At 41.2% G+C, this 17,784-nt stretch overlaps 1 protein-coding gene across 3 annotated transcripts in view; it reads left to right on the top strand.

Moving 5' to 3' along the window:
• The window catches only part of ARMC8 (armadillo repeat containing 8), a 62,634-nt gene that overhangs the window by 22,789 nt on the left and 22,061 nt on the right, over positions 1-17,784 (top strand). For 2 of the 3 annotated variants that reach the window (XM_084212657.1, XM_084212655.1), the window contains 7 exons: positions 3,028-3,170; positions 3,270-3,367; positions 10,667-10,759; positions 14,002-14,061; positions 15,247-15,327; positions 16,632-16,707; positions 16,796-16,886. In XM_084212657.1, coding sequence (XP_084068783.1) covers positions 3,028-3,170; positions 3,270-3,367; positions 10,667-10,759; positions 14,002-14,061; positions 15,247-15,327; positions 16,632-16,707; positions 16,796-16,886 — 642 coding nt within the window. The remainder of the gene's footprint in view (positions 1-3,027; positions 3,171-3,269; positions 3,368-10,666; positions 10,760-14,001; positions 14,062-15,246; positions 15,328-16,631; positions 16,708-16,795; positions 16,887-17,784) is intronic. The other variant, XM_084212656.1, reaches the window with a different exon arrangement.

The raw sequence follows: 17,784 nt of genomic DNA, 5'->3' as shown, positions 1-17,784 counted from the left end.
TACTTTCCTTTTGTTCAGCAGCTGCTTCCCGTGGAAGTTTTCTACTTTAAAATAATCCATGGTTTTCCCAGGTGTGCATCATGCCTCAGCTGACCTAATTTCTGTTTCTTGGCATGATTGTTCATGGAGTCCATTGGAGTGTCTCTCTGGATGGATTTGCTGTCCTTCCTCATTTCCTGGATATCATTCCTGATGCTTGAGAAAAAAAGCTTTAATCATTTCATTGCCCTTAGAAGGGCAGAAGTTGTATTTTATATAAATGTAAGTGGAAAATATCTGAAGAAGCCTTATAGAAGTTTGAAAAAAATCCAAGTACTGCATTTTAAACCGCTGGAAAATGCTTGTGAAGATGTTGTAAGATCCTTCTATCAGGTTTATTTAATTTCCTGTTTGTTGTAATGAGCTTTACTGCAGAACTACAGGCTGAAGAGTGTCAACAAGAACATTAGCACATTTTTTGCTATTTAGACAACCTTTTCAGTGTATCTGTGCTTTTGTTTTCCCCTGAAGCACACAAAAGTGTGTTGTGGTGGTTCTAGCACAGCCTTGTTCCAGTATTTCTGCTGCTTTGGAATCCAGAGGCTGGCTGATAAGGGACAAGGCTGCAGATCAAGGATCCAGGTTATGCAGGGACACTGTGTTCTTAGAAGATGTGAACTATGAACAAGTACCTTAATCATATTTTTAAATTTCCAAAATCCAAATTATAATCTTCCCTTCTTTCCCCTGCATATAAATGCCATTTTGCTTCTTTTTTATCCTGATGATACTAATGTAAAGGAGGAATGCATTACATCTTTGCTGAATTTGTCTAGGCTAGAGCGTGGGAACAACAGACCAGTCCAGGATGTTCCCCTGGACAATAGAAGGATGTGGATCTTTGTCTTTAATGCTTGACAGTACTTTCCTAATTTTTCTCTTTAATGACTATATGGATTCTCCTCACTTGAAACTTTTTGTGATTTTATAGTTTGTCATGGAAGTACCTAATTTTCAATGTTACTTGGTGTGAGTTCTGTCTTTTAAAGACAGAAATAGAAAATATTACAATATGCATGTCTAGCTCTGTGGAACACCTGATCTGAACCTCAGACTTATTTTAAAGACGTAGAAAAGGATATTATTAGTATTTCAGAAACTTATTGTATGTAAAATGGGAACTTAAATTTTGATCTTCGCTAATTATAAAGTTTAGGTAAGGCTTTCTATTTTAAGCATGTTAGACTGGAGATTGTAGTTGATGTGTTTAATTTTTGCTCTTTAAGAGAAGCAGAACTGTAACATCTGTTCCATGTGTGGGGTGTTAATGGGAAAGAAAATAGCAATTACTTTCCTTGGAAGAGAAAAGCCTTCAGAGTTTCATGTGCTTTTGAATTTTTAAAAAATTATTTTGGGGAAAAAAGTCTTTTTAGGACATGATATTGAGGGGCTGGAGCATGTCCAGGAAAGGGAAGAGAGCTGGGAAAGGGGCTGGAGCACCAGGAGCAGCTGAGAAAGGGGTTCAGGGGGAGAAAAGGAGGCTCAGGGGGAACCTTCTGGCTCTGCACAACTCCTGGCAGGAGGGGACAGCTGGGGGTGGTCAGGCTCTGCTCCAGGGAGCAGGGTCAGGATGAGAGGGAACAGCCTCAAGCTGTACCAGGAAGGTTCAGGTTGGATACTGGGAAAATTCCTCCTGGAAAAGCCCAGCCCTGGCACAGCTGCCTGGGGCACTGGTGGTGGAGTCCCCATCCCTGCAGGGATTTAAAAGTGGTGTGGATGTGGCATCTGGGGACATGGGGCAGTGGTGGCCTTGGCAGTGCTGGGTTAATAGTTGGACTTGATGATCATCTGAGAGGACTTTTCCAACTTTAATGATTCTGTGACTGAACATTTCTGCATACAAGCAGCAGGTTATTTGTTGAAGGCCTTGATGATGAGAGAAGGCCATTGGTGTGGTCTGTACAGGGAAGACACAGAGCTGGTCTTCAGGACTTTCTAGTGAAAATGGAAGGGAATACCGTTGCATTTCTGAATTTCTAAATTAGCCTCTAGGTTATTGAAAGCTATTTTTAAAAAGGTTATTGCTACTGACATGTTTTAATTAGTAATTAGATCAATATTTACCAACACATACAGCAGAGGAGTCAGCCAGAGTTAGAACAGTAGATGAGATTGTGCTTTTCACATAGGAGCTCAATATTCTCTTCTTTTCCAGGATGAATTTTAGCCAGGATCTCTCAGTACATTTCTACATGACCACAGAAGCTTTTGTTTCCTGTCATTACCTAATGTAAACAGCAGAGAAAAAAAAAAATCATGTGTCTGTAAAGAAGTAATAGTAGTGCAAAGTTACCTGATCCCGCAGGATTGAGGGAGTGTTATTTTTCCTTAGTGTTGATTTTGCATACCATTGATTATATATTTTGCTTCTTGATACTGTAGAAAGAATCCAAATTGATTGGGACCCAGATGACACCATTGGCAAGATGTGCTTTAGGCTTGAAGTGATCCTGTTTAGCTCCAATACAGCTGCCTTTCTGCACATACAGCTTTCCTGGGCTTTCTTTGTTTATGTGATCATTTCTCAGTGTTCCAAACTCAGATTACCCTCAGCCCACCCCATGCTTGTGCTTGGTGATGGAGTCACTCTGCAGTTGTGACCCAGAAGAAATCACTCCTAAAGATAACCATCCCCACAATGGTAATCAGGTGTTAAGGTTCCCTTTCCCATCAGCCTCAAACTGCAAACTCATTTCCTTTAACTGAAATTTGGGATTTCCCTGTTATCCTGAAAGGCCCATCCTGGATGTCAGTACTGTGACAGTACCTTTTTAACCAAGAGCAGTGGGATTTTTTCTACACCAAGTAAAAGTTGTGTAGGAACACACAGTGTGAAAAGGTTGTGAATGAAGTGTTACTCTTTTGCTCAGTCTTCATTTTTCTATTAAGGTTTTCATCCCCTTTACATAGCAGGATTCAGATTATTTTCTTTCAGACTGAAATTTTCTCTTCCATATGAATGTTCTTCTAAAATACTTGTGTTTGCAGGTTGCTGTATTTACTCCAGCAAGAGACCTCAAGCACGGAGCTGAGAACAGAATGTGCAGTGGTCCTGGGCAGCCTTGCCATGGGGACAGAGAACAATGTCAAATCCCTCCTAGACTGCCATATTATCCCAGCCTTATTGCAAGGTACTCCTCCCTTAATGGATCTGTGTCAGTAAATGTTCCTGAAGTACTGAAATAAACAAAGATAATGAGACTGAATGGTTGATGTGCCCATATTTATAGGATTGCTCTCGCCAGATTTGAAGTTTATTGAAGCTTGCCTGCGATGTCTCCGTACCATTTTCATCAGCCCTGTAACTCCAGAGGATCTGCTGTACACAGTAAGTTGTAAGCAGATTATTATGTCTCTTTAAAGGCTGTGGAGAGGGTGGGAGTGAAAAATCTTGTTGTCTGGAGTAGTAATAAGGCCTTGTTTGAGCAACAGCATTAGCACTTCTCATCTGCCTTTAAGGCATTTGGCATCTCTAACATTTATGGCTGGTTTGATATCAGCTGGTCACCAGGGTAGCCCACTGATAAAGAGAATACCTACATGTCCAGACTTGTGTGCAATCTTAAGGAGGAAAAACTGTCTCTAAATGGTATTTAGAGGTACTATAATCAGAGCTATACTGGCAACAGTTACTTTCTGAAAGTTAGTTTTATCCAACACTGTCCTTCCTCTTCAGTTGAGAGAGGGCTTGTTCAGTTTTTGTACTTCCAGTGGAAGAGCTTCACCTCTAAAATGTCTCTGCTCTTAGCTAGTATATGTGTGATTTGCATTTAAGTGACAGGAGGATAGAACATTTGCCTTTCCACTTGCTGTAGTCCTGAGTTTGTCCTGGAGATGTGCCAGCAGGGCTCTTGGTGCTGGCCCTGGTTAGGTGACTGGGCAGAGCCCTCTCTGAAGGTACTGCTGTCTCTAGGGTTTGCCCAAACCCAGGCACTGCCTCTTATTGGGAAGGAGGGGCAAAGAGAGTTCAGCAGCTTCCATTGTCTTGGTGTAAGGTGAGCCATGGAATGAAAGCTGTAGTAGACCAGCAATCTCTTCCTGCTTGGAAAATGGGAGCATTGCCTCAGTCTGGGGGAGGTCACAGAGCAGCTCCAGCTTCTCAGGGTAACTGGGCGCAATGAGAACCACTCTGGTCCCACTCATAGGGAGCTGCTGTTTGCTGAGGAAGTCTTGATGCTTACAGAGGAGGGCACAGCTGGCCTCTCATGTCTTACTTTCTCTACAGTTTGGCTGTTAATAGTCAAAAGATTTTCTTCATGATTTTTTGTCTCATTGTTATGCGCTGCTGCAATATCTGTTTTGTTCTCTATTCATTTTTCCAGTGAATTTTTACATTTTCATTCCAGACACAGGTAGGAAACTTATTATTTTCTATGGACTCAATCTTACCATCTTACCATACACCTATTCTGAATTTCATCTGCCAGTTAGTCCATCTCAGGAAGTCAGCTTGCATTTAGTGTCTATAGACAATCAGCCAGCTTTGTCCTCCACTGTTCACTGCCTTTTTTCCAGGTGTTTGGTGGTTGTTCAGCGTGGAAAACCTCAATGCATATTGTATGTGTGAACACCAAAGGCACCTCTCCAGAGTGATTCAAGGGCTTCCTCTTTGTGTCTTTCTTTGGCTTCACTCCATGCTCCCCAATTCCCCCAAATCAGCCTCTAAGAGTTGATAAGTGCAGAGGCATCTGCTTCCTGCTCTCAGCATTCAGAGAGGGGTTTAAGATGACTGTCTCCATTAACAATCCATATCTCTTCCTGGGCATCAGTGCTCAATAGGGACTTTTAATTGCTCCCTATTTGGAGGAGGGGTTTGATGTCTTGAAGGGAGAGGAAGGGGTAAAGAAATGGACAGAAATGGAAAGGAACCAGCATTAGCACAGAACCACTACCATGGGAACAATGTGCCTGAGGAGTGGATTTGGTGTTTCATGCTTTGCTCTCTCAACTGCACAGCAATGACATCAACTGCTCCCCCAGTCCTTCTTCAGGCAAATGGGATGTCCTGGAATTAACCATAACTACAGGAAATGATCATGTAGTGAAGGGTCCTTGCTCCTTAGCTCACCATTAAAACCCATTTTCCCATTTCCCATTCCAGTCAGACACCTCAAAGTTAAGTATTTTATGATTATGCTTAAAGTCCTATTTCTGCAAATCCTTTTTTTTCCTTCTCTTGTGGGAATACCCAAAGCCATGTTTGAAAAGAGCTGAATACAGATCCTTTGATAAGATGCTTTTCTTATCTCTTGGAAGGTACAGCCCAGCCCACACTGCTGCAAGCTGTGTTTCACAAGGCAGCAATTGAGACATTGGCTTTGCAATTAAAGGAGTAATTATGGGCCTAATGAACACTTCATGGTAGACATTCCAACACTGAGAACAAGAGGAAGAATTCAAAGTTTCCATTTAGCCATCCTGCTCCCTCTTTGTTTCTGGTCCCAGCAGCTCCGGGGAGACTGTCACCATCTCTATGCAGCTGCAGCACTTGAAGGTCTCTCAAGTTCTGCCCTTTTCAGGTCCTGTTTTGAAAGGTAGGAGACCAAGTTTGTCAATGGCTTTTCATTCCAGCCCAACGGTTCTGGAAAAAACTTCTGGAAAGTTGGATCTTGAGTTGTGTCTAACATGGAAACTTTACCAGAATTTTTTCATTATTTGACTGCAGAGAGAGGATGCTCTCCCTCAAACCTTGGGCAGGACTGTTTCCAAGACAAGGTGTTGGGAGTTGGCTTAACATCTCCAAGAATGCTGCAGTCATTCTAGAAGTTTCAGAAGACCTCTCAGTTAAAATTCAGGATATACAAGTACTTTAAAGAGTGCAGCTTAACAGGTGCACATCACCCACAGTAAAGGGAATATTTCTCCCAGCAGAAGTGCTGGGTGTCAGAACTACACCTTTCCCCTTGAGCCTTTCCTTATGGACAGAAGCCTGGAGGATAAACTGCTGCCAGTTTTGTGTAATTAATTCTGTTCAGTTCCAAGGATAAAATAGTTGTCCAGAGGTGGAAGCATTTGGGCAGTTTCCTATAGAAACTTAGGGTTTGTACTGAGAAAATGTGCAGATCTGTCCATTGAGCTGGATGAAGACTGAGCTCTCAGAAAGGGCAGGTATTTAGGGTCTGATGCTGAGCTGTGACACCAAGTTATATGCAAACCTGCTGTGCCAGAGGTCTCCTTGTTGATGGAGGCTTCCTGCACAGGCAGCGTGCAGGCTTTGGTGCTGAGACCCATTTAGTGACCATGCTGCACTTGGAAATGAGGAATGACATGGAGTTCAGGGGAGAGATCTGTTGAGGTGCAGACATATGTTCAGACTTCTTTCAATTCCAAGACTGTTGTGCATTCAAACCTGCCAGTTCACCGTAGCTGGGTGTGTTTTGGCTTGCTGAGTAGATGGAAGCACTAAGGCAAATCCAGTTTGACTGAGTTCCTGTTACTTCAACTCCTGATACCTTATTGATAACAAAGAAATGGCAGAAAATGTTTCCTGACAGATGTTCTTAGTTGTGATTTTTCCTCCTCAGTGGGGCCCAGATACAACTCCAGTGGGAGCTTGCTGTCTGTGGCTGCTGTGCTGGCCTTGCAGGAGGAGGTGCATTCCCTGCTGGGAGTTCTGTCCTTACAGGAGTTTGGAGAGTGAAGGCACTGCAGCAGAATGAGACTCTGTCCTGTAGAGACAATGAGGAATCAGTTTGAGAAGTCTCAGTCTTTTGAAATGATGAGTGAAAGGCATTTCTGCTTCCTGGGCAGGTTTGGGATGAAAAACCTGACATCACCTGGTATTGGCCAGGCTTGGTAAAGGGGAGGAGGCACAGCTGAGAGGATCAGGATATCTTACAGTGATTAATAACCAGGTGTTTAATGAGCAATGAGCCTGCACTGCCAAGTGTGCATGTGCTCCACCACAGCTCAGTGATCCACAGTTCCTAAGGGAGGAATCTGGGTCAGCCTCTCATGCCTCATTCCTTCTTTCCTTCTGGCTCTTTGTGGTGGCTGAGTGAGGAGCAGGGCTGAATGTTCTCCAGTCCAAACTGCTTCCTAAAATTGAGAGTTGTAAGAAAACAAATTCTAGCTTATAGAGCTTGAATTCAAGTTATTTGGGTGGATAGAAGTATTTCAATTCTCTGACTTGGGGAAAAGCATAGCAACCCTCAATTAAAAAGAAATGTTTTAAGGTCTTTATAAATTTTGTGTTAAAAAGGAATATGAAGAAATTAGGTATTGGGATCCAAGCAGGTAAATGTAGCTGTTAATTCTCTCTGAGTTCTGTTTGTATGGACAATAATTTTGTTACAGTATATATGATATAGAGGTATTTGTCCTTAGTTGCCTGGAATTACTTTGTTAGCAGACAACATTTTAATAGATTTGTGAATCTCATTGTTTTAACTGTAGCTAATGAGTGTAGACTCAATCTCACTAGGGTTGCTAGGAAGAACCTTTGTTACTTAGATACCAATATTGAATAAAAATGAAATTATATAGCCTCACATTGACACCTAATCACTGTTCACATTTAGTTGGAAGTCAGTTATGTCCACACATCCCTTAGTTCTTTCTAGGTTCTTTTCTGATCAACATGCCAAAATGATTTTGGCAAATTGGATATTTTAGCAAAATTGTAGAGTAGAATTAACAGTTTTCTTAAAAACACATTAAGGAAGCCCTCTTGGAACTTCCCAAGAGTTTTTAACCTTTTCATACTCACAACACTTCAGATTTGATGGAACATAATGAGAAGGTGTATAAAAAATGTCTGTAAAGAATTGCTTCTTAAATGTATAGTCCAGAATATCTAATAATACACATTTTTGTGTATTGGCAGAATTTCAGGGGACTGTCACTGTGTTGTTTGCAAGGATTCATTAACTCTTATATCATATGCACAATGACATTGTTGGGGTGACAGTGGCACCACAAGTACCCTGCCACAGTGCTTGGTGGCAGAACAGCCCTGTCTCATAAATGCTAAATGAAAATGGTTGTCATCATCCAGTATGAAAACCTTCCCATCCAGGAATTCACCACTGGGTCATGGTGCCACACTGGTCAGTAAAACACCAAACACCATGTGCCATTTCTTTCCCATTTCTGTAGCTCTACTGTAGAGCTTCCCAACAGTTTGAGGTTCAATTTCTGTCCACTTAGATCTTTACCAAAAACCTCCAATCTATAAACTGGAGCTGGAATACTCCTGTGGTCAATACTCCTGTGGTCAATACTCCTGTGATCAATGCTGTTGGAGTTTTAGGTGAATCTGGGCCATTGCTCTGGTGAGGATGTGAAATAATTGTTTGTTTGTTCCTTCCCTGGTGTTAGATACAAAAGGAGAGATGTTACACATTCATCTGTGTGGATTAAAAGAGTTTAACTGAATAATGATTTTATTAGTTGCAGTTTGAATCCTTTGAAAGATTTCAGGTTTCATAGTCAGGGATTTCCCTGCAGGAGATTGCAGGTCTTGCATCTTACAATTTGAAGCTCCTTTTTTAAAGCATTTCTGCCTGTGAATCTTGGTGTGTCTTTCTTCTCTTCTCCCTTTCCTCCTGGCTTCTTGATGGTTGTGTCTCAGGGGAACTCTGTCACTGAGCAGTCTCTTAGCACTGATTGGGATATTGTGTTGAGCACTGATGGGGCTTGATGCCTTCAGCTGCTGAAGATTTGCAGAAAAGGCCAAGAGTCTGTTTAAATGGGTCAAGTGCATTAAAAGACAGAGGAATCCTGGGTGTATTGTCAGTTGGTGTTGCTTTCACTCAGGGTAGTTGGGAACAGGCAGCCCAGAGAGGGTGTGGGGTCTCTCTTGCTGGAGGTATTCCAGTCTGGAATGCTGTGCCCTGTGCTCTGGGATGGCCCTGCTGGAGCAGGGAGGTGGGACCAGGTGACTGCTGGGCTCTTCCAGCCTGACCCATTCTGGGGTTGAATGTCCACTATTGCACTGCAAGCAAACCAGTCCCTTGCTGGCCTTTGGGTTCTGAAGTTTGGCTCTGGGCTCTGTGTAAAGGCAGATCAGATGGAGCTGCTGTTGGCTAAACCCTGAAAATGTTGCTTGAAAGAGGTAGTCCTTTGGTCTTCCTATGCACACAAACATGAAATGACCGTGGATATATGGCTGCTGTACCTGGGAGAAAGTCATTTATAAGTAACTTTCTCTCTGTAGAATGCTGAGATGCCAAGTGAGGCTGTTGCATGTTGATCCTTTCCAGTTGGTGAGAAACAAGCAGCAGAAACAAGCTGAGTTTATGCTCAGTGTGTTTCTTGGCTCTCTTGTCCTATTGTTTTCTGTAGAGAATAGGAGGGCTGGATTGTCAGCAGCAAAGCTTCCTAAAATAAGTATGATAATTGTGTATATACATAAGTAAAAAAATATTAAATAAATACTGCAAAGCTTTGTATAATCTCAAATATTTTTGCAAATAGGGGAGACTGGTGCATGTTTATTTTGACAATATTAAAAAGTGTGGTGGGAAATTTCCCAGGTAGTTGGAAAGTAAAACTTCTCATAACCAGGGTGTCTGTGTGAATCTACAGTCACTGAACAGTCAGACTGGTGCTGATTTCAGTGCTCTCAAGGGAGCTGAGGTGCAGGAAGGTTTTGCTCTAATTTCAGTTCACCTCTCTCTAAATCAGAGGGTTGTAATTCATCGTTGTGCAGGTAAAACAGAGTCTGACTTAGATTTTTTGGGCCAATACAGCACATGTGCTTTGGAAAGGAAGGCTCATTCAATCCTTCCCTTTGCTCAGCTCCCTTTATCTCATGGAAGTAATTTAGCTTACCCCTTTCCAAACTAAAATACCCATTGTTTCTTTTAATATCATCAAGTTCCTGCCACTAAAATGTGCTGGTAAAAGTAACTGAAAGCTTTTGAACATTATGGTTTTGTAACTCACCACAGAGATAAATAACTGGATGTGTTTGCAGAAGAGAACTTGCCACAGAATCATGGAAAAGTTTGGGTTGCAAGGGACTTTAAAGATCATCTTGTTCCACCCCCCTGCCTTGGCTTAGGGAACCCCCCACTGAAGTATAAGGGGTTTTTTTTTTGCTGATTTATTTGGGATTCTCTGTCACCAGTGTCACACACACTGGCAGTGTCTGTAGTGTGTGACTGCAAGGCAGAGGACACGATGACTGCCCATGAATCAGTTCCAGGGGACTGTGCCTTGTCCAAGATGCACTGTGTTCCCTCCCTGCTCCCTTGGACTCAGAGCTGGGAGAAGAGCTGAGTCAACCACACCGGTGGGAAGACAGCACTAAGGCAACTCTTGGACTAATCCCTGTCAGTGGCCATGTTTGATTTTGGAATGTTCACACCCCCCATTCTTTTACTGGTTTTCTCTCAAATATTGTGGAGACAAATTGCAGAAGTTTTATTCTTCTTATTCCTATTTTTTTCCAATTGCACAGACCTTTTATTTATTTTCCATGGGGATTTGGCTTAGAACTGTCACTCGTGCCTTCAGCTTTTAATGAACTGCTTTTAATGATCTTGCTCTGTATCCATAAAAGTTTTGGTGGAAGGAAGAACACTGAGTGCAGAATCAGGAGTGCTCCTTTAAGTAACAAAGTACAAAGAAGCTGTGCTGAAATCCAATGTTAACACTCTCTTCTTTTCTCCCTTGTTTGCAGGATGCTACAGTTATCTCCCACCTCATGGCACTGCTCAGTAGGTCTCGATACACACAAGAATACATATGTCAGATCTTCTCCCACTGCTGCAAAGTAAGAAAGACAATTCATGTTCTCTATGCAACTTGTTTCTGGCCTGCAGGAACTGTGTGTGTGCTGCCTTTTGTGGCAGGAAGTTTGAGCCAGTAATGAGTGAGCTGGTACTGCTCTGCATTTGGTACAGACTTACTGGGGTCGATACATGCTGCTCTGCAGTACAAGAAAATGTGCAAATCTGGGGGGTTTATAGGCTTTGGCTGCTAAACAAAGCCAACAGTCTGGGCAAGCTTCAGTCTCGACTTTAAACACTATAAATCTTGGAACACTTCTGGTTTTCCTCTGAATGTCTGAGGATAGTGTGAGCATCTTTTTGCAGAGGTTGTGCAGCAGCTTTCACCTTGTTAAACACAGAGACTGTTCTCTAAGAGGTGCTGTTGGTTGAGAGGAGAAGAAATGCTGTTCTCATCTGAGCTCTATCACTTACAGGTTCATCCAGATACATGTTCATTCCTGTTAGGTAATGCAGTTCTGTTGATCTGAGAAAACTGATTTAAAACCAGCTGCAACCCCACCCCAAACATAGTTTTGTCTTTTCCTTCCCCCACTCCGAGTTTCCCCACAGCACTGATTTTTATTGTTGCAGTTTTTTGGGAGTTACTGTACCAGTGAATTATACAATAACTGTATCAAAATAATTCAGGGTAGGAAATGAGCTTTTTACAGCATCTTTCCATTTTAGTAACAGTTTAAAACTAAAGGATCACAGATTGTGTACTAACAAATGAGAAAGTTCCTAAGTTTATGAATTTATAAGTATTTACCTTGAAAAATTTCTTACTACCTTATCACTTAAAACGAGTTCTCTGAAACTGTGAATTGCTCCTTTGTTAAGTATCTGTGTTCTTCTGCCTTGACTGTTATTTATGTACACTCATCCCTTTGCATTTCTTCTGCTAAGTGAAGCTGAGGACTGAAAATTGTCCATTTAGTGGGATATAAAGATAGAACTCTGCTAATATTTAGGGAGCTCTTTAAAGAAGACATGAAGACAAAAGCCTACACTGGACCATAGAAGTTCACACATATACCTAATAGTGGAAAAAAATCTGGTATTTAAGGAACAAAAAGGGGCACTGAGGCACCTCTTGTTTAAATGGCCCTTTAAAATCCTCTTAACAGGCTGAGGAGTTTGAACAGGTGAAAAATGAGGCCATGTTGGCCTACAAGAAAAATAACCCAGGGCTAATTATGGGATGGCAGAAGAGTTGGTTTATACAGTCAGGGAATATATACCCTGATGGCTGGGAGAGAGCAGAAAACAGTTATTGTCATTCCTTGCAGCTCCAGCAATTCCTGGTGGCTTGCATTTCTGAAATGTTCTTTACAGTGCAAATGCACAGTCACTTCACAAAGTGAGGAAGGTCTTCTGAACTCACCATTCCATTTTGAGTGCCTCCTCCAACCCCAAATCTCTCTCAGATTTTAGAGTGAATGTCTGGAAAAAATCAGGTTTTTGGAAAGAAGTTATTGGCTGTGTGAACAGAGAGAAACCAGGCTGCACAAGAAAGACAGGGTAATGGGTATGAGTGTGAGGAAATGGTTGCATTTGCAGAATAAACAGCTGCATAACAAAGAAAAATATTTGAGGTTGAGTAAACAGATCATCACAAATGTTAATTTGATCAAGAACTCATTCTCTTGCCCAAGCAAATGCAGCTGTTCAGCAAAAATCTGACATGTCCCCCTCCTTCTGTTTTGTTTAGTTTTGGGGTTTCAGGTTTATAATGTCAATGATTGTATTTTCAGACAGAGCAAAATGCGTCTAATACAATGAAGACACATTTGCAGGGGATTTTCTCACTTCAGTGAATAGGCAAAGTACATTCTTGTAATTATAAATAAAAATATATATACTGAAAGTTTCAGTATTCACTGCATTTTAAATGAAGACTCCATCTTCCTCCAAAAGGCCCTGAGAGAGAGAACCTTTCTTACTTTTTTCCCTGAAGCAATAAGTTACTATAAATAAACCTTTCTATTTAGGTAAGGTTTAGCATATGTTCTAAGAGGCATTGATGCTTTTATTTCTCTTTTTCCTCTCATCTTAGTAGATGTATTAATTGAACTAACAGTGACTTACCACAGCTCCTGCCCTCCTTGTCCCTGCACTGTTCTCAGCTCACAAAGCTCATTTCTTTGTCTGCCTTTCCAGCATTTTTGTTGGTTTCTCAGGTTTCTGCCTTGCCCTCTTCCATTTACCTGGAAAAGCTCAGACCAGTTCTCTAGAGCTAGGAAATCCATCTTTTGGGTTCTTAGCATATTGCTGCTGGCTTCTGCTTTTGCTGCTCTCTTTTGCTGCCTCTCCCTGCACATTCAGAGTTAAAATCAATGGCATAGGAGCAGTGCCCTGGAGAAGAGCCATCCTGAGCAAGGGAAGTGTTGATTTACAGGGGAACAGATGCAGTTCTTAACATACAGAGCCAGGATTCTATCAGCATAGAAGCAAATAAGTAAACTGAAATCAGGCTGATGTACCTGGGATGTGAAAGTGCAAGTCAAAATTAGCTAAGAGTCTGTCTGTCTCAGTTCATTTGTTTTCAGAACAAGTGGTGTGAGCAGGTAGAATTTATTGTTTTAGGAAGGCTCCAGGATAAAGCCTGTAATCAAGGCAGCTTCCTCCAGGCCCTTCTTTTGTTGGGTGTCCTTAGGCTGCTGCTGGATCCCTGCCCCAAGGGACAAAGGCACCTAGGTACCTGCTTGTCCTTGTGGAATGAGTTGTTACATTGTGCCACCCTAATGTTTCCTTGAAAACTGGCATTTCATGATGGAAAATTGTGCAAGAAGTGATGTCTATTCCTGAAATATGTCAGTCATTTGTATTAGGAGAACAAGGTCACTGTCAGAGAAGTGGAACTCTGTCACTGTACCCAAGGTGGAACAAAGCCAGGCAGCCTTGCTGTTAAACTGGGGCCTGAACTGCTTGGAAATGCTTCATCACATTCTCCAGATTTCACCTTTATATTTGCAGCTGTCCCTCTTTATGGATTAGTGCTTCCCTGGTTGTGCTGGTTGTGTGCAAACACAGTGTGTGCAGACAAAATATTTCCACTTGTGCAGCTCAGATGCACCCAGGTGTCACCTCTGTACAGGCATCTGTCCTGCTTGCACAGAATCTGCCACCTGCATCCCATGGAGGAGTCACTAATACTTGGGAATTACTAAATCTAGGGCAGTATGATTTCTTCTACTTTAAACTCACTCATTTTTTTTCACATATTTCAATATCTGTTCTTCAGCTCCAACACTGGCATAGCTGCGGCTTTAACTCATTGCCTCAGCCACTTCTGTGTGCCAATGTAAGTGGTTTTCCTCCTTCAACCATGCTGTTTTAATTGCATTTTTTGGTAGAAAGCTCTTGGTGGCAGTAGCAGCTGAAGCATCTCTTAAAGCACCAGATATGTTACATCTGAAAGTAATTTTATGGTTTTTTCTTAGAGGTAAGAGATACTCTAGAAATGTTCTTTTGACTGTGAGAGGAATCTGATTTCAGCTGTATCTCAGATTTGAAGATAATGTGTCACTGATGCCTACAAGGGTGTAAGAGGTGCCATTAACTCAGCCAGGTTTGAACTAGAGATTAAGGAGTGAAGAGTCTTTCTTCACTTGCAGATTAGTCAAGGAAATGCATGGAGGGATGATAAATGCTGTGGCATCCTAAAAGCTGAATTTAAATGTGCATAGCCTGTGCTTAATGCAGAGATGACCAGAGCTATGAAACTACTTTTAAAGAGAGGTTTGCAAATCAAAGACCAGCTTTGGCAAGAGACTGCTGAGGGCTGCAAGTATTGAGATTTCATGTTGTTTTTCAACCTCATCAAGCCTTGTCATGCTACAGAAGTTCTTAGAGCTTTCTCCTGCAAAATTTAGTATTTGTGTTTAATTCCAAAGGCTCTTTTGGAAAAAATACTGACATATCAGACATTACCAACTTAGATCTTGAAGACAGTAATAGGTGATGGCTGGCCAAATTTATGGCCAAATATGCTTGAAACTAAAATAATAAATAATAAAAAATTGGAGGAAAAAGTGAATTTCTTCTCAAAGGACTGTCACTCTGTCTGGAACCAGTTTTAGAAGAAATCCCTTCCCTTCTGCAGTTAGAATTGTTGAAAATGCTTAGTATTAACAGTGAGGAAGACATTAGTGACTGCTGATCTTTTATGTGATTTGTAGAGAAAATCAGGAGCTTTCAGTTGTTTCCAGTAGGAAGAGTAGAAACAGAAGTTCTTTATCCATATTTCTTCATTTATGAGAACTAATGTCATTGCCTATTGAAGGAGAGAGTGGAAATGATTACCAGAAAAGGACAAATGTTATAAAAATATAAGTTGCAGTTGTTTATGTATAAAATAAAAATGTTATGCCAGCTGATTACAAAGTAAATGTTAGGAAATATATCTTAAATATTTAACACTAAATTGCAGACAGTGGAAATCTCTTGCATGTTGTCTTAAAAATCCTGTGTTATGTTTCCTTTGAAGGGTCCAGATCACCAGACAATCTTATTTAACCATGGAGCTGTTCAGAACATTGCACATCTGTTGGTCTCCACCTCCTACAAAGTAAGACATTTCAACTTCTCTGTTTAACATGTGTTTATGAAAGGAATTCATAATGGAGATTATAAAAGCCATGTCTGTGCCTGTGAACCAAAGCTATAAACTGGTATGATGTGTATTTGTGGAATAACAGTTGCTTTTACTTGCCATATTCTGTCAAAACCAGAGCTATATTACTGTAAAGTTGAAGGAGCAGTAATGAAAACAGGGCTGCCTAGCATTGCTCCAAAGAAGAACAGGCACTTGGCAACCCAAGTGGTCTAATTTGTTGAACAATAAATGAGAATAAGAAGTTAAGCTGAAGAGAAGCAAGTGTGGTCTGTCCTGAAAAGGAAGTCCCACCTGTAAAAATAGATGGTTGTGGAATGTGTGGAGGCCACCAGCTGCCTGTGTGCTGTGCTCCCTGAATTTCTGAGTCTCTGCTCCCTTCTCTGTTGTGTTTTGGAAGTCCATCCTGGACCATCACCTCAGAGGACATCACACTTTACCTGTAACTTGGTTGCCAAGAGGGTCAGCTCCTTCTCAGTCCTTCCACTTGTGAAGACAAGAACACACTTTAAATATGTGCACCTGTATGAGGGAAAGTCAAAGACTAATACCTGAACTAATCTAGGTTCTGTGCTCTGGGAAGGTGATAATGGTTATCTTCCCTGTGGCAAAAAAGAAGTTATAAAGATTTCAGGAACTAGACAGCCATGAAACATTGATTAAATCAAAACTTTGGACTGAAGAAGGAGGAGCCAAGATGAAGAAATTTGTCCATCCTTTTCATCCAGGTGGTACCTGAGGCTGTGTAATGCCAGTAAAATTTATGGTGTACATTTGTTCTAAGATTAGTTTGGAATCACTGCAGTTGGATGGCTCTCTTTAGACATTTTATTAAGCCCACCTTCAAAGGATTTGAAATAGTAATCTCAAGGGTACATATTTCTGGTTCTCTAATGTACTTATGAGTCCTGAAAAGTATAAGTACCATTGTTATATAGTATTCTTCTATTCTTCTGTTGTTTTTTACACATTTGTGAAGCATTACAAATAAGACTAGTATTTCCTGTTTAGTTCCCAGGTTTTAACCTTGCTGGTTTTCTTCAGAGTTTACAACATACCCTACAGAAGGATAGTTCCATCAGGGAGATGACAGAAGTCAGGGTGTGAGTTAGATGTTTCCATCTGTCATGATTCTTCATCTCAATTTCGTGTTGATTATACAGCATTGTCTTCTACAAGTCTATCCAGCAATATAGCCCAGTTTTGCTTTGAAGTCAGAGTTGATATTTAATTTCAAAAAATGTTGTGTTTTTACACAGGTCCGAATGCAGGCATTGAAATGCTTCTCAGTTCTAGCCTTTGAGAATCCCCAGGTATCCATGACTCTGGTCAATGGTGAGTGCAATGCTGCTGCTGCTGCTGGTTTGACACTCACTTTTTGCCTGGCTGAATGAGAATGACTTGGAGCTCTCTCTCTTTTCAGTGTCTGTTGATGGAGAATTGTTACCACAGATTTTTGTGAAGATGTTACAAAGGGACAAGCCCATTGAAATGCAGCTCACGTCAGCCAAATGGTAATTGTCTTCAGGAAGTGGGGAAATAGCAGGGAGCTTAATCCTTACTCTTCAACTGCTCCCTTCTTCCTTGTTCCAAAGTAATATGGGATGTAAAATGTTAGGAATAGTTAAAGATACTTTGCATTATCTGAATCCTTGAACAAGTGGGTCTCATCCTATTTTATAATGTAGCTTTCACTTTTTGCTGTAAATAAGCTGGGTAAAATACTGCTGGGCAGCAGTTTGGTGAGGAATGTGTGTTCAGCCATATGGGTTTTCACGTGTATCTTGGATTTTATAACAGGCAGATATTTTTTGAACAGGCAGAGCACAGTCCTGAACTATCATCCTTGGTGGCTGTGCTATATTGGAGACTGCACTAAGATGATGGGAGAGCAGAGTTAGTCCCTCTACCCAACTGTTTTAAATAAAACAGATTATTCTTCAAACTTCATGAGCTCATACAATAGAATTAATGTCATTAATTAATTTTGTATTTCAGCTTTCCCTGCTGTTGTGGGCACATTTGTGTTCAGATCCATAATGACTTCCTACCCAGTGACAAGATGTGACCCAGTTGTGTAATAGCAGCACCCTGGTTATGCTCACTCCATAAGCTGGGATTGACACCCTTTAGGATCATTTTCCTTTTCTTGTGTTGATAGCAATGAAATAAATCACTCCAGGGAGTTAAAGAGATAAAATCACCCATTAGTATGAACTACTAAAATTAAGTTTAACTCAGGAGTTTGGTCACTGATGCACTGTTTGATTATTCTTTTAGTTTTTGATGGCTTTTTTTGACAAGGATCAGTGAGTTTTCTGAGTTCACCAAACAATTTCATGGCCACTTGTGTCAGTGCAAGTCTCTTGATTCTGGATGAGGAACAGGTGGGGTAGGTAGGATCTGTGACTC

This window comes from Fringilla coelebs, assembly GCF_963513975.1.
Source record: "Fringilla coelebs genome assembly, chromosome: 10".
Lineage (NCBI taxonomy): Eukaryota > Metazoa > Chordata > Aves > Passeriformes > Fringillidae > Fringilla > Fringilla coelebs.
This window is presented reverse-complemented; position numbering and strand designations above follow the sequence as displayed.